Below are 12,557 nucleotides of genomic sequence, written 5' to 3'. Positions count from 1 at the left end.
CGCTCATAAATCTGAAACTCTGAGTTTAGAAAGACTGACAGGAAATCTTTTTTTTTTTAAAGATTTTATTTTTCCTTTTTCTCCCAAAGCCCCCCAGTACACAGTTGTGTATTTTTAGTTGTGGGCCCTTCCAGTTGTGGCATGTGGGGCGCTGCCTCAGCATGGCCTGAAGAGCGGTGCTACGTCCGCGCCCAGGATCCAAACCAGCGAAACCCTGGGCTGCTGAAGCAGAGCGCGTGAACCTAACAACTCAGCCATGGGGCCAGCCCCAGGAAATCTTATTAATTGAAAATTTCATAACTATCTTAACTCTTGCTACTAAAATCCTTTCCCTTTCCAAAGCATGAGTATTCAGCTTCTCCTAGAATTCTATGAGATATATTAATATTTTTCAAATACATCTCTTTTTACGCTTAAATAAACCAAAGTAGGTTTCTGTTATTTGCAACTAAAAGAAACAATTTAACTAACACAATGTTAAAACAAAGCTAATTTATCTATTAATGTAAATTAGTTGGCACTTAATCACTTGAATCTCCTCTGGACTGTTCCAAGATCTTTTAAGTCTTGCTACAACACAATTCAAAGGATTTCAAAAGGCCATGACTCAGGGTCACACAACGTATTACCCCACTAGCACATTTTTTTTTTAATTAAGCACTTAAAACTTCTTAAGACAGCATTTAGACCTACAAGTGACTTTAAGAGATTCAATCAGTTCAATCCTCTAATTTCAACCCACTAATGTCATCACCTCCACCACCCTCTTCCCTTCAGACTAAAGAGCTTGCTTAGTTCTTGACAATTTTCTTCACTCTTCCTTAATATGACCTCCTCTATCTATGTATCTAAATTTTTACAGCGAGTTCTTTGAAGGTTGCCAGATTTAGCAAGTAAAAATATAGGACACCCAGTTAAATTTGAATTTGATAAACAACAAATAAGTTTTTTAGTCTAAATATGTCTCAAATATTGCATGATGACTACAAAACTATTTGTTTATCTGAAATTCAAATTTAACTAGACAGACTGTATTTTATCTGAAAACTCTAGTTTTGTGGAGCCGAAAGAGTTAGCCAATAAGACCTATAGGCTACCCATTCTCTTTACATAACAGGAAATAGTGAATTAGAAGCAAAAGTTGAAGTTAGCTACACAATTATGACACAGACTGTTAGAGCTGACGGGGACCCTGGAGATGGCTAGTCCAGTGTTCTTACTTTTAAAGATCAGAGGAAGACAGTCCAATGACAATGAGTGACAACTGGGTTGGAACATGAGACCCAACTACAAATGACAAGAGAGATTCCTGATTTTCATTTGTTTTAAAAATTATTTCTAAAAACCCGGAAGAAAAAAGGAATTAGCATGTGAAAGAACAAATAAATTTCATAGCTCCAAACAATATTTCTACACCCGTCACCTTGACAGTCATTTCATGTTATTAAATGAACCAATTTGCTTCAACCAATAAAGCAAAACAACAACAAAATGAAACCAGTTAGAGATCACTCTTACAAAATGGAATAATTTAAGTAAATAAGGGTATGTATATAAAGCACCTGGTGTAAGGCCCTTCCCCTCCCAGCCCCTGGTTCCTCAGTTTAGAACACTACAGTGTTACAATAGCTTCGTACTTGGTCTCACTGTCTCCAAACTATAAATTATCCCCAACTTTGATATCAGAATAGCATTCCTAATATATTGCCCTCAAAAACATTTCAGTTAATAAACAACGGTAAGATATTCAATTCATTTGATGTCAAATTGCCAATGAAAATATTCCTAAGTCCCCCTACAAGTTCACCAGAAGAATTTTGGTGATTCATTCAGAACAAAAACACTCTGTAATAAACACAGAGTATATTCTAAGGGTATAAACTAAGTACTTAGAAGTATAAAGTAGGGAGAACATGATTTCAAGTTCGGGTATTTACCGTAGAAGTAGTAGCTTTTGAGCTAGAATTTGAAGGATATACAGTGTTTCGGTTGGTGAAAGTAAGAAGTTTAAGGAAATTTCAAGTAGACAGAGCTTCATGAACAAGGGCATAAAGGTAGAGGAAAAAGTGCTTTACCATCTAGCCCCAATTTTCCAACTGTATTTTTCTATTGTGCCCCAATAGGGGCGCAGACACGATTCAAGTGTCATTTCCAAGATACAATGTAAGATTCCTACCTCCAAACCTCTGCTCAAGCTAAGCTGAGCAGGCCAAGCTTTCCCTTAACAACAGGGAACAAGTCTTGAGGGCTCTGTGACCCTCATATCATTTGCATAATACAGAGTAACGACAACATTAATTAAACCAATGTCCCCGTTTCCCTCAGCTTCTTCTCCCTCACGTAACATTCATTTATTTCCCTCTCCTTCAAACACTCCTAACTGACCAAACTAAAGAATATAAGTGTATTCACTGATTAATATACAAAACAGATAAGGAGAAAACTATCTTTAAAAACAAAGTTTCAGGGCTGGCCCAGTGGCGCAGCAGTTAAGTTTGCACATTCCGCTTCGGCAGTTCAGGGTTCACCGGTTCACATCCCAGGAATGGACTTACACACCGCTTTTCAAGCCATGCTGTGGCAGGTGTCCCATATATAAAGTAGAGGAAGATGGGCACAGATGTTAGCTCAGAGCCAATCTTCTTCAGCAAAAAGAAGAGGATTGGTGGCAGATCTGAGCTCAGGGCTAATCATCCTCAAAAAAACCCACAAAGTTTCTACTTAAATCTGTGAAAAATTCCCTCTAATCTTCCTCTAGTCCCTCTCTCCCCCACCTCTACTTCCTACTCCACACACCCTTTCCTCCTTGAGTTTGTGATTCTGCATAAAACTAAGTTTCCCTCCCATTTTAGATTTTTTTGATAAACAGCAACAATAGCAGGGACGGACCGTCCTTTCACCTATTTGAAACTTTGACAAACAGGACACAATAAAGGCTTTGTGTTCATGCTGAGGAGAGAAGGAGCAAAAGAGGAACGGAAGGGGAATTTGATAAGGAATAGAAGATCAACCTGGAGCCCAGCCTGTCTAGAGGAACGAGGGTTAGAAATACTCTAGTTAAGCCATAAAAACAAAATTCTTTTATTCTAATCACTAAATTTGCAAGAACGGGCCCTTAAAAACAGCACACATGCCTATATATTAAATATTTTTCTTTTGTTAGACAAAATTATAAATTACCCCTCAGATAAGTGGAAGTTATCTAATAATCAAGTCTTTAAAAAGTCTCTTACAGGGGCTGGCCCCGTGGCCGAGTGGTTAAGTTCGCGCGCTCCGCTGCATGCGGCCCAGTGTTTCGTTAGTTCGAATCCTGGGCGCGGACATGGCACTGCTCATCAGACCACGCTGAGGCAGCGTCCCACATGCCACAACTAGAAGAACCCACAACGAAGAATACACAACTATGTACCGGGGGGGCTTTGGGGAGAAAAAGGAAAAAATAAAATCTTTAAAAAAAAAAAAAAAAAAAAAAAAAGTCTCTTACAATGAAAGAACAAATTACTAATTGGAAAAAGACATTCACCAGAAATGACCTTCACCATTATAGTTTTAAAGGCTTACACATGTATTCTAAGGCAATCAAGAAAAACAAAATTTAACACACTATTAACTAGGGGTCTAGACTCACAGCTTCAAGTATAGTAAATAAATACACCTTTTGAATACCATTTTATAAAGCAATACAATAAGTGGTTACATGGTAAAAATCAGAAATATATTTATTGGATGAATTGGGGGTAGATCTCAATGTTAAGCAAACGGGTACTTGTACTAAAACTTCTAGTGAGAGCATCATTTCTGGACTCAAAAAGTGCTGTATCTCCAACAAATGAGATGAAAGTGAAAATGTTGTACCCCAGGATTGGAAAATACTGAAAAACTAGCTCTGATCATTAAGAAGACACTAATATCAAAGTGAATATAAATAATCTTGTATTTACTGTTCTGTGAAATATGCCTGTAAAAATATTGAAATTTAAATTATTCTCTATAAATGCACGTATGCATGCATGCACATGTGACTAAATTAATAAATAAAAACAAGGCTATTTCATCTTCATCTTTGGATGTTTGGTCAATAAATTTTGGAAGCAATTTTCTCACTGGGGAAAAGGGAGGCTGCCTTGGATTTGAAGTCAATTTACATTCAGACACACACAGTATTGGATTATTTAAAAAAAAAAAAAAAAAATACCTGTTCTTTGTCCTCTAGAATTTCCTGAGGGCACTGCTGAATTCTGACTTGTAGAACTGTTTGCCCCTTTTGAAATGGCTCCACGTTGTTGTTTTTGAGTTGGTATTTCTTCTACGTCCCTAACAGGGAGTCTACTTCTAGATTCAGATTCAACATTTATTGGAGATCTATTCCTTACTGTGAACCATGATAGATACTTTCACAAAGCATTTACACATTCATACAAACATTCAACTGGATCATGGTTTACTAAAACCGAGTTTTGCTGGTAAAAGCCAGAAAATGAAAGTGACAGGATGAGATGGGAGAGAAAAAGGCAAACTGGTTCTTATGTAGGGTGACAAGGTGGCAGACCTTATTTTCCTGATCCACAGCAGCATGATGTCAACTGATAGGAAAGGTAAACAATTATTTAAGCAATTTAGCATTAAAAATTTTACTGAACAAAACTCTACCCTAAAACTCTTTATTTCTGTTTCTGGAAGAGGGAGTTACTTACCTCTGCCTCTGCCGTCAACTGTATCTTCTTTGCTATCAACTGTTTTATGTCAATCCGACCTAAGGAAAGAAAAAAATGTAACTTTTAAGTTGATGGATACAGCTACCTACCAGCATTATCTAAATCATAAAGCTGAAAAACAAACAAGCAAAAAAGGATGACTATGTAAACTATGGTACAGCCACAAAACACAACACAGTTCTTAAAAATGAAGCATGGGTTGGGGCTGGCCCCGTGGCTGAGTGGTTAAGTTTGTGCGCTCTGCTTCAGCGGCCCAGGGTTTCGCCAGTTTGAATCCTGGGCGCGGACATGGCACCGCTCATCAAGCCATGCTGAGGCAGCATCCCACATGCCACAACTAGAAGGATCCACAACTAAAAATACACAACTATGTACCGGGGGGCTTTGGGAGAAAAAGGAAAAATAACATCTAAAAAAAAAATGAAGCATGGGCAATATAAATAGAAGGAAACGTATACATAAAAATGCTATGTAGAAAAAAGAAAATTCCTATATGTACACACAATAATTACAACTATATTAATAATATGATGCTGTAACATCCAATTCTGACAGCATGGAAAATTTGATTCTCTGAATGGATCCTGCAACTCTGACTACTAAAATGCACAAGCAACAACAAATAAATTGGACTTCATCAAAATTTTCAAAAGACTTTTCTGCTGCAAAGGACACCACTAAGAAAGTCAAAAGACAAACCCTCAGGATGGGAAAAAATATTTGCAAATCTGGTCAGGAACTTATATCCAGAATATATAAAGAACTTTTACAACTCAGTAATAAACAAATAATTTAAACATAGGCAAAGTATCTGAACAGACATTTCTCCAAAAAAGATATACAAATGGCCAAGACCACATGAAAAGATGTTCAACATCACTGACCATAAGGGAATGTAAATCAAAACCACAGTGAAATATCACTTCACAACCACCTAGGATGGCTATAATCAAAAACACATAGCAAGTGTTGGCCATGTTACACCTGAAACTTCAACAAAGTTATGTGTTAGCTATATCTGAAAAAAGCCAGGGGGGGATAAAAGTTGTACGTGCAGGAAACTTTGAGAAAACTGTTACTTTGGGGATTGGGTATGATGGTTCTTCGGCAATGCAATTAGAGAAGTGTTTATAAACACCTGTAACAATGATGTTTATAAGAGTGGTACCCACTTGGTACGAATAGTTTAACTGGGGGGAAAAACTGTTGGTCAGAATGTGGAGAAATTAAAACCCTCTGACATTGCTGGTAGGAATGTAAAATGATGCAGTGCTTTTAAAAAACAGACTGGAAGTTCCTCAAAAGGCTAAACACAGAGCTACTATATGACCCAGAAATTCCACTCCTAGGTATATAAACAAGAGAAATGAAAACATGCCCACCCAAAAATCTGTACATGAATGCTTACAGCAGCATTATTCATAATAAAAGAAAGTGAAAACAACTCAAATATCCATCAACTGATAAACAGATTAATAGAATGTGGTCTATCCATATAATGGAATACTACCCAGCAATAACAGGAAAGAAACGCTGATAGATGCTATAACATGGATGAAACTTGAAAACATTATGCTAACTGGAAGAAGTCAGTCACAAAAGACTATATATTGCTTGATTCCATTCACATGAAATGTCCAGAACAGACAACTCTAGAGACAGACAGAAGATTGATAGTTGCCCAGGGATGATGGGAGTGGTGGGAATGCGGAATGACTGCTAATGGGTACAAGGGTTTTTTTGCGCGGGGGGGGGAATGATGAAAATATTCTAAAATTCATTTCATTTTAACTTCCGTGTTCTGAAAGATTCCTTTCTACATATTAAGTCACAGTAACGTAGTTTGTTTAATTTGACTAATTGAGGTAATAATTAAGGAATTCTTAATTAATCTGACTTGAGAATCTTTTTTTCATATTAAAGAAAAATTGGATTTTAAAGCTATTAAAATATTTTTATGAGAATTTGTTGGTCTGTATGACTTCCATATGTATTGTATACTGTGATTTATTACTGCCACAGATTTGCACACAGTTTTTAATTTTCATACTAAACCACAGTACTATTATAATTTAAGTAAGCAGCCAGAGTAATCAAGGTCTGCCCTTTTAATAAATTACGGGTAGAGTTCATTTTGAATGCAGTTTGCCTTTACTCATTAATAGTTTGTCTTCACATATAATATCTTGCATAATAACCTACCTATATTTTAGCTTTTGATGAATTTATTAAAAATTTTTAAAGTTCTTCTTTGGCAAAACATTCATAGCTTAAAGCAACATTTTTAAGATAACAAAAACTAAGTGTTAATGCAAAAGTTAATGTCCACCCTACTAAACTTGGGGCCCACTAACGTTGCTTACACCGCTCATTCTGCTTGCTAAAAGTCTTAATTACTGGAACTTCTTGTTAAGGTCAGATTTGTCTTTGAGTTAGAGTTTTATCAGAATTTCCTTAAGTTTAATATAGACTTAGTCATCTTGAAATAGTACCTCTTTAGTTTCTATATTTTTTTCAAAGCATATCCTCAAATACTATAGTATCTTCTTACAGAAAAAGAATTTTATGATCTGATAGTAAACGTCCTTATTTTTCCTTTTCAATTGAAATGTCAAGTTACCTCTTCTACTATGGGAACCAATAAATATCAGATATCATCATGGGTACAGACCTTCTGCACAGATACATGAATGAAAGAGAACAGAACAAGTGTTGACACATGAAGCAGAGGACTACAACTTCTAGTTTGCTATCTTTGTCTTTCCCAAAAACTATGATAACGTAACTTCGTATCATTTTAGTAGTATATTTTTAATGAGTATTTATATTTTCTCATCTGCTCTTTGTGGTAATAATTTGAGTATTTTTGTTTCAATATAACAATTGCTATTGTGCATTATGCCTAAAAGGAAGAATGAAGGGCACTCAAATTTATAAGATATGTAATTTTCCAGAAATATTTACTTTGCCAGAATGAACTTTGGGGGGGTGCATGTGGGGTAATTTAAATTTAATAACCCTCTCTTCTCTTTTTGTTTTTTTTTAAGGAAGATTAGCCCTGAGCTAATATCTGCAGCCAATCCTCCTTTTTTTGCTGAGGAAGACTGGCCCTGAGCGAACATCTGTGCCCATCTTCCTCTACTTTATATGTGGGACGCCTACCACAGCATGGCTTGCCAAGCAGTGCCATATCTGCACCTGGGATCTGAACCAGCAAACCCCAGACCACCGAAGCAGAATGAGCGATACTTAACTGCTGCGCCACTGGGCCAGCCCCTCTTCTCCTTATTCTAAAAGCAATGTTCGTTACAGAAAATTAAAAACCCAAAACCCCTTCCCCCAAAAAGGTTCACCCGTTATCCTATGGTGTTCAAGTAACTAACATTAATATTTTGGTAAATATCATTTGTCCCTTTACTTTGGCAAATATACATACTATAAATATACATATTATAAAAATGGACTCATTATACATATTACTTTGTTACCTTTTTTCACTTAATAACTCACAAACATCCTTCCATGTCACTATGCCTCCTGCTACATCATTTTTACTGGCCTATTGTTTTCTTTTTATGACTGAGATATAATTTATTTAATCCTCTATTGGACATTTAGACTACTTATATCTTTTCACAATACTTCACCTGGAAAAAAGCCATGGAGAATGAGAAGGTCCAAAATGCATCTAATGAAAGGTCTATAAAGACGGACAAAATTTGAAGGGACAATGGCTGAGAACTTTCCAGAACTGTTGAAAGAAGCCAATCCTCAAAGTAAGGTCACAGAATCCTAAGAAGGGTAAATAAAAATCTACACTTACATACTAGAGACATCATAGTGAAACTGAGTAATACAGAAGTTTATTTAAAACAACAACAAAAAACACCTCTTAAAAACAACCAGAAAGAAAATATCACCTACAAGAGAACTGCAATTATGCTGGGTGCCTGACTTATCAACACCCACAGTAGAAGCCAGCAGACAGTAGAATAGTATCTGCAGTTGTTGGCAGTGGTGGTGTTTACGACTGGCAAGGAGGCTAGAGGTCCTATCATGAAGAACCTGTATGTATCATAACAAAGTCTTCGAGGAAACTAAGAATTTTAAGCAGGAAAGTAACTGATCTGATATTGGAAAGCCCACTCTGGCAGGAGAGGATGAGAAGGACCACAGAGAGAAATGCAATAAATCCAGACAAGAAACGATGTTGTCAAAAATCACAATGGCAATGAGAATGGACAGGAGAGGATAAATTTTGAAGATATTCACAAACTGGTAACTGATTAGATAAGAAATATAAGGATAAGACAAATATTTGATTTTTCTATGAATTGTAAGAATACATTTTTAATTTAATTCTCTACTATCTACGATCAGACCATAGTTTCATAAATACGCCATTATTTCATATATAAATGAATACATAAGCTTCTTCCCTTCAACTAACTCAATTACCATGGGGGGATGAGGAAGAAGACATTGCAAAAAATTACTTCTCCCTCCTGTGCATCACTTCCAAAAGGAACCTGTCTCTCCATAAATAACGTAACCACTGTTACACATTGGCTTTTACGAGTCAGGGGCTAGGAAATAGGGAAAGGGAGTTTTTGCTCACATTTAGACTAGAGTCTCTGAAGGCCCCACTCAAAATGACAGTAAAGTTATGTAAATAGAAGAAAAATATGTTAAAACCCAATTCATTTTCCTTTGCCTTAAAATTAACTTCATACAATAGTCAAAAGAAAATTTCTTTACTTTCTTCCTACCCAAGAGTTAAAAAACTCAATGTCAAAACAGCCAAAAGAATAATGCCCTAAAAGCTAACATGCAATGATTTAAAGAACTATGTACAGACATCCAACCACATAAGTCAAGTCAAGGCTTCTAAATTTCTAAAACACTGACCCTGAAATAGTGATAAGCCGGGACCAAGGGTTATGCAATTTCTGAAATATCACTAACTGATAACTAAGCATTAACTGCTCATATCTAACTAGTAGACCCAAGGACAAATCCTTAAGGAAAGCTACTCTAGATTGTTTTTATCCTAAGCCTCTGACCTCCAAAACATCAGACTTGCAATATTTATCTTCATGAACACTACCTAACAGTTGTAAAGTCTACTAGATTTAATTGGAATATTTAAAATTTACTCTTTGATGTATCAAAAATCTTATTTCAACCAGTTTTAATTAAGATCTTTCTAAAATCATTACATGCTTTACCACCTTAAAAAAAGAGACTGTACCATACACAATCTTCATGTCAAATAAAAGGGATCATCCATTGTACTGCACTATTATAGTGATACCTTTAGTAAATCTGAAATGAGAGCATTGAGGCCCACATTAAACAGCGCCAGAGTTATGCCTTTCTACTTGGGTTGCTTCTTCATGGTTCACCAAATCTCTTCCCGTAACAATGCTATTTTTATACTACTATGCCAAATCTACTGCCAATGTTATCCACAAGAAGAGACCAATAACCAAGTATGTTAAATTGGCAACTCATTTATTCATTCAATTATATCCTCATCATTCACTAAGGCCTACTTATAATGACTAAATTCCTAAAGATGACTAAGGAGTACTAAGCAGTGACTAGCAACCATTTTTTCAAGTTTCAGTTCTTTTTTTTTAATTTTTTCCTTTTTTTTCTCCCCAAAGGCCCCCTGTACCTAGTTGTATATTCTTAGTTGTGGGTCCTTCTAGTTGTGGCATGTGGGATGCCAGCTCAGCACGGCCCGATGAGCAGTGCCATGACCACGCCCAGGATTTGAACCAACAGAACACTGGGCTGCCACAGCAGAGCACACAGACTTAACCACTCAGCCACAGGGCCGGCCCCAAGTTTCAGTTCTTTTAATGAACATTTTCTTTCTCTCCCAGTGGCAAGTATAGAATTGGCTAATTGCTAATTGGCACTGACATAGCATACGTTTTTATCCTCTAAAGAAGTTCAAACTCATCTTAAAATCCTGATTATTTTCTAAAAACTCTCATTGACCATGCCTTAGAAGACCCACATCCTGGCCTCGCTTTGCTCTACCCAGACCTCAAACACCTTTCAAAATTCTCAACTAATCACACGTATGCACTACTGTGGAAAATGGAATCTGAACTGGAAATGAGTACATAAACATTCATACGGAAAGGAGATTTAATAGATAACATTCAAACAACTGGCTAGCCATTTTGGAAAACTATAAAATTAGATCCCTAACATTCATTATTCAAAATAAATTTCAGGGGCCAGCCCCACGGCTGAGTGGTTAAGTTCGAGTGCTCCACTTTGGTGGCCCAGGGTTTCGCCAGGTCAGATCCTGGGCGCAGACATGGCACTGCTCATCAGGCCATGCTGAGGCGGCATCCCACATGCCACAACTAGAAGGACCCACAACTAAAATATACAACTATGTACTGGGGGGATTTCAGGAGGAAAAAAAATAAATAAATTTCAGATGAGTCAAAAATTTGAATATAAAAAACCCTAAAAGTAAGTAAAAAATTCATCTGTTTTCCTTTTTCATAATTTTGGATGATTTCTAAGCATGAAAAGAAATCTAAATGCAGTAAAAGAATACTTGATTACATAAAAACTAAACGTGGCAAGGTGCACCATAAGCAAAGTCAAAAGACAATTAGCTAGTTAAAAAATATTCGCAGCACATGATAGTCAAAGGATTAATTTCCTTACTATAGAAAGAGCTCTTTAAAAAAAATAAAAGAAAAATAATAGAGACCAGATAAGGAACAAAAATGGGCAAAGGATACGAACAAGGCCTTTAAAGAAAAAACACATAGTCAATAAATATATGTAAAAAGTTCTTCACCTCATTTATTATTTATGAGAAAAAATTCATGCTATATGCTATACTGGTTTTCACCCATCAAATTAGCAAGTTTAAACAAAGATTGGGGGCTGGCCCCATGGTGTAGTGGTTAAGTTCAGTGCACTCCACTTCAGTGGCCTGGGTCCAGATCTCGGACACAGACCTACACCACTCATCAGCCACGCTGTGGCAGCAACCCACATATAAAATAGAGGAAGACTGGCACAGATGTTACCTCAGGGCTAATCTTCCTCAAGCAAAAAGAAAAAAAAAGAGGAAGATCGGCAGCAGATGTTAGCTCAGGGCAAATCTTCCTCAGCAAAAAAAAAGGATTGGTAACACATATTAGCAAGAGTATAGGGAAAAAATATAGACAGGAGTGTAAACTGGTATAACATTTTTAAAAAGAAATTTAGTAATATCTAAATTTTAAATACAGAAACTCTTTGACCCAGCAATCTCATTTTTGGGAATGTATCCTACAAGTATACTAGGCACGAGTAGACAAAGATAGTGTTTCAAGGTTGTTCTCTGCAGCACTGTTTATAATATTGAAACTCTGGAAACAATCTAAACGCCTATCAATAAGGGACAAGTTAGATAAATTACCAAGCATTTGTGCAACAGAAACACTACACAAATACTTTTAAAAGAATTATACTTACTTACACTGAATAAAAAGATGTCTAAGATTTACTAAATTTAGAGAAAGCAAATTGCAGAAGATATCCCAAATATGATCCCACAAGTAGGAAAAAAGCCTGATTATTTAAGGGAAGAATTATTATTTTATGAATTTCTACAGTGTTTGAATTTTTCAATGAGTATATATTACTTTAAAAAGTTTATAATCAAATTTCAGCAATGTGCTTTTTAATGAAACCAAACTATCTTGTATTTCTTGAGCAAGGACTAATGGAAGAGGAAACAGCCCCAACTTATTTAGCATGAGGACAAAAGACTGAGATTTTTAAAGGTGTATTATGGGAAATCTACAAAGGCAATAA

At 36.1% G+C, this 12,557-nt stretch overlaps 1 protein-coding gene across 3 annotated transcripts in view; it reads right to left on the bottom strand.

The window, feature by feature from the left end:
• The window catches only part of SOAT1 (sterol O-acyltransferase 1), an 80,348-nt gene that overhangs the window by 40,748 nt on the left and 27,043 nt on the right, over nucleotides 1–12,557 (bottom strand). For all 3 annotated transcript variants that reach the window (XM_023640234.2, XM_023640236.2, NM_001301149.1), the window contains 1 exon segment: nucleotides 4,695–4,753. In XM_023640234.2, coding sequence (XP_023496002.1) covers nucleotides 4,695–4,753 — 59 coding nt within the window.

Source organism: Equus caballus, chromosome 5 (genome assembly GCF_041296265.1).
Source record: "Equus caballus isolate H_3958 breed thoroughbred chromosome 5, TB-T2T, whole genome shotgun sequence".
Taxonomy (NCBI): Eukaryota; Metazoa; Chordata; class Mammalia; order Perissodactyla; family Equidae; genus Equus; species Equus caballus.
Note: the sequence above shows the minus strand (reverse complement) of the source record. Positions and strands in the feature narration are given on the sequence as shown.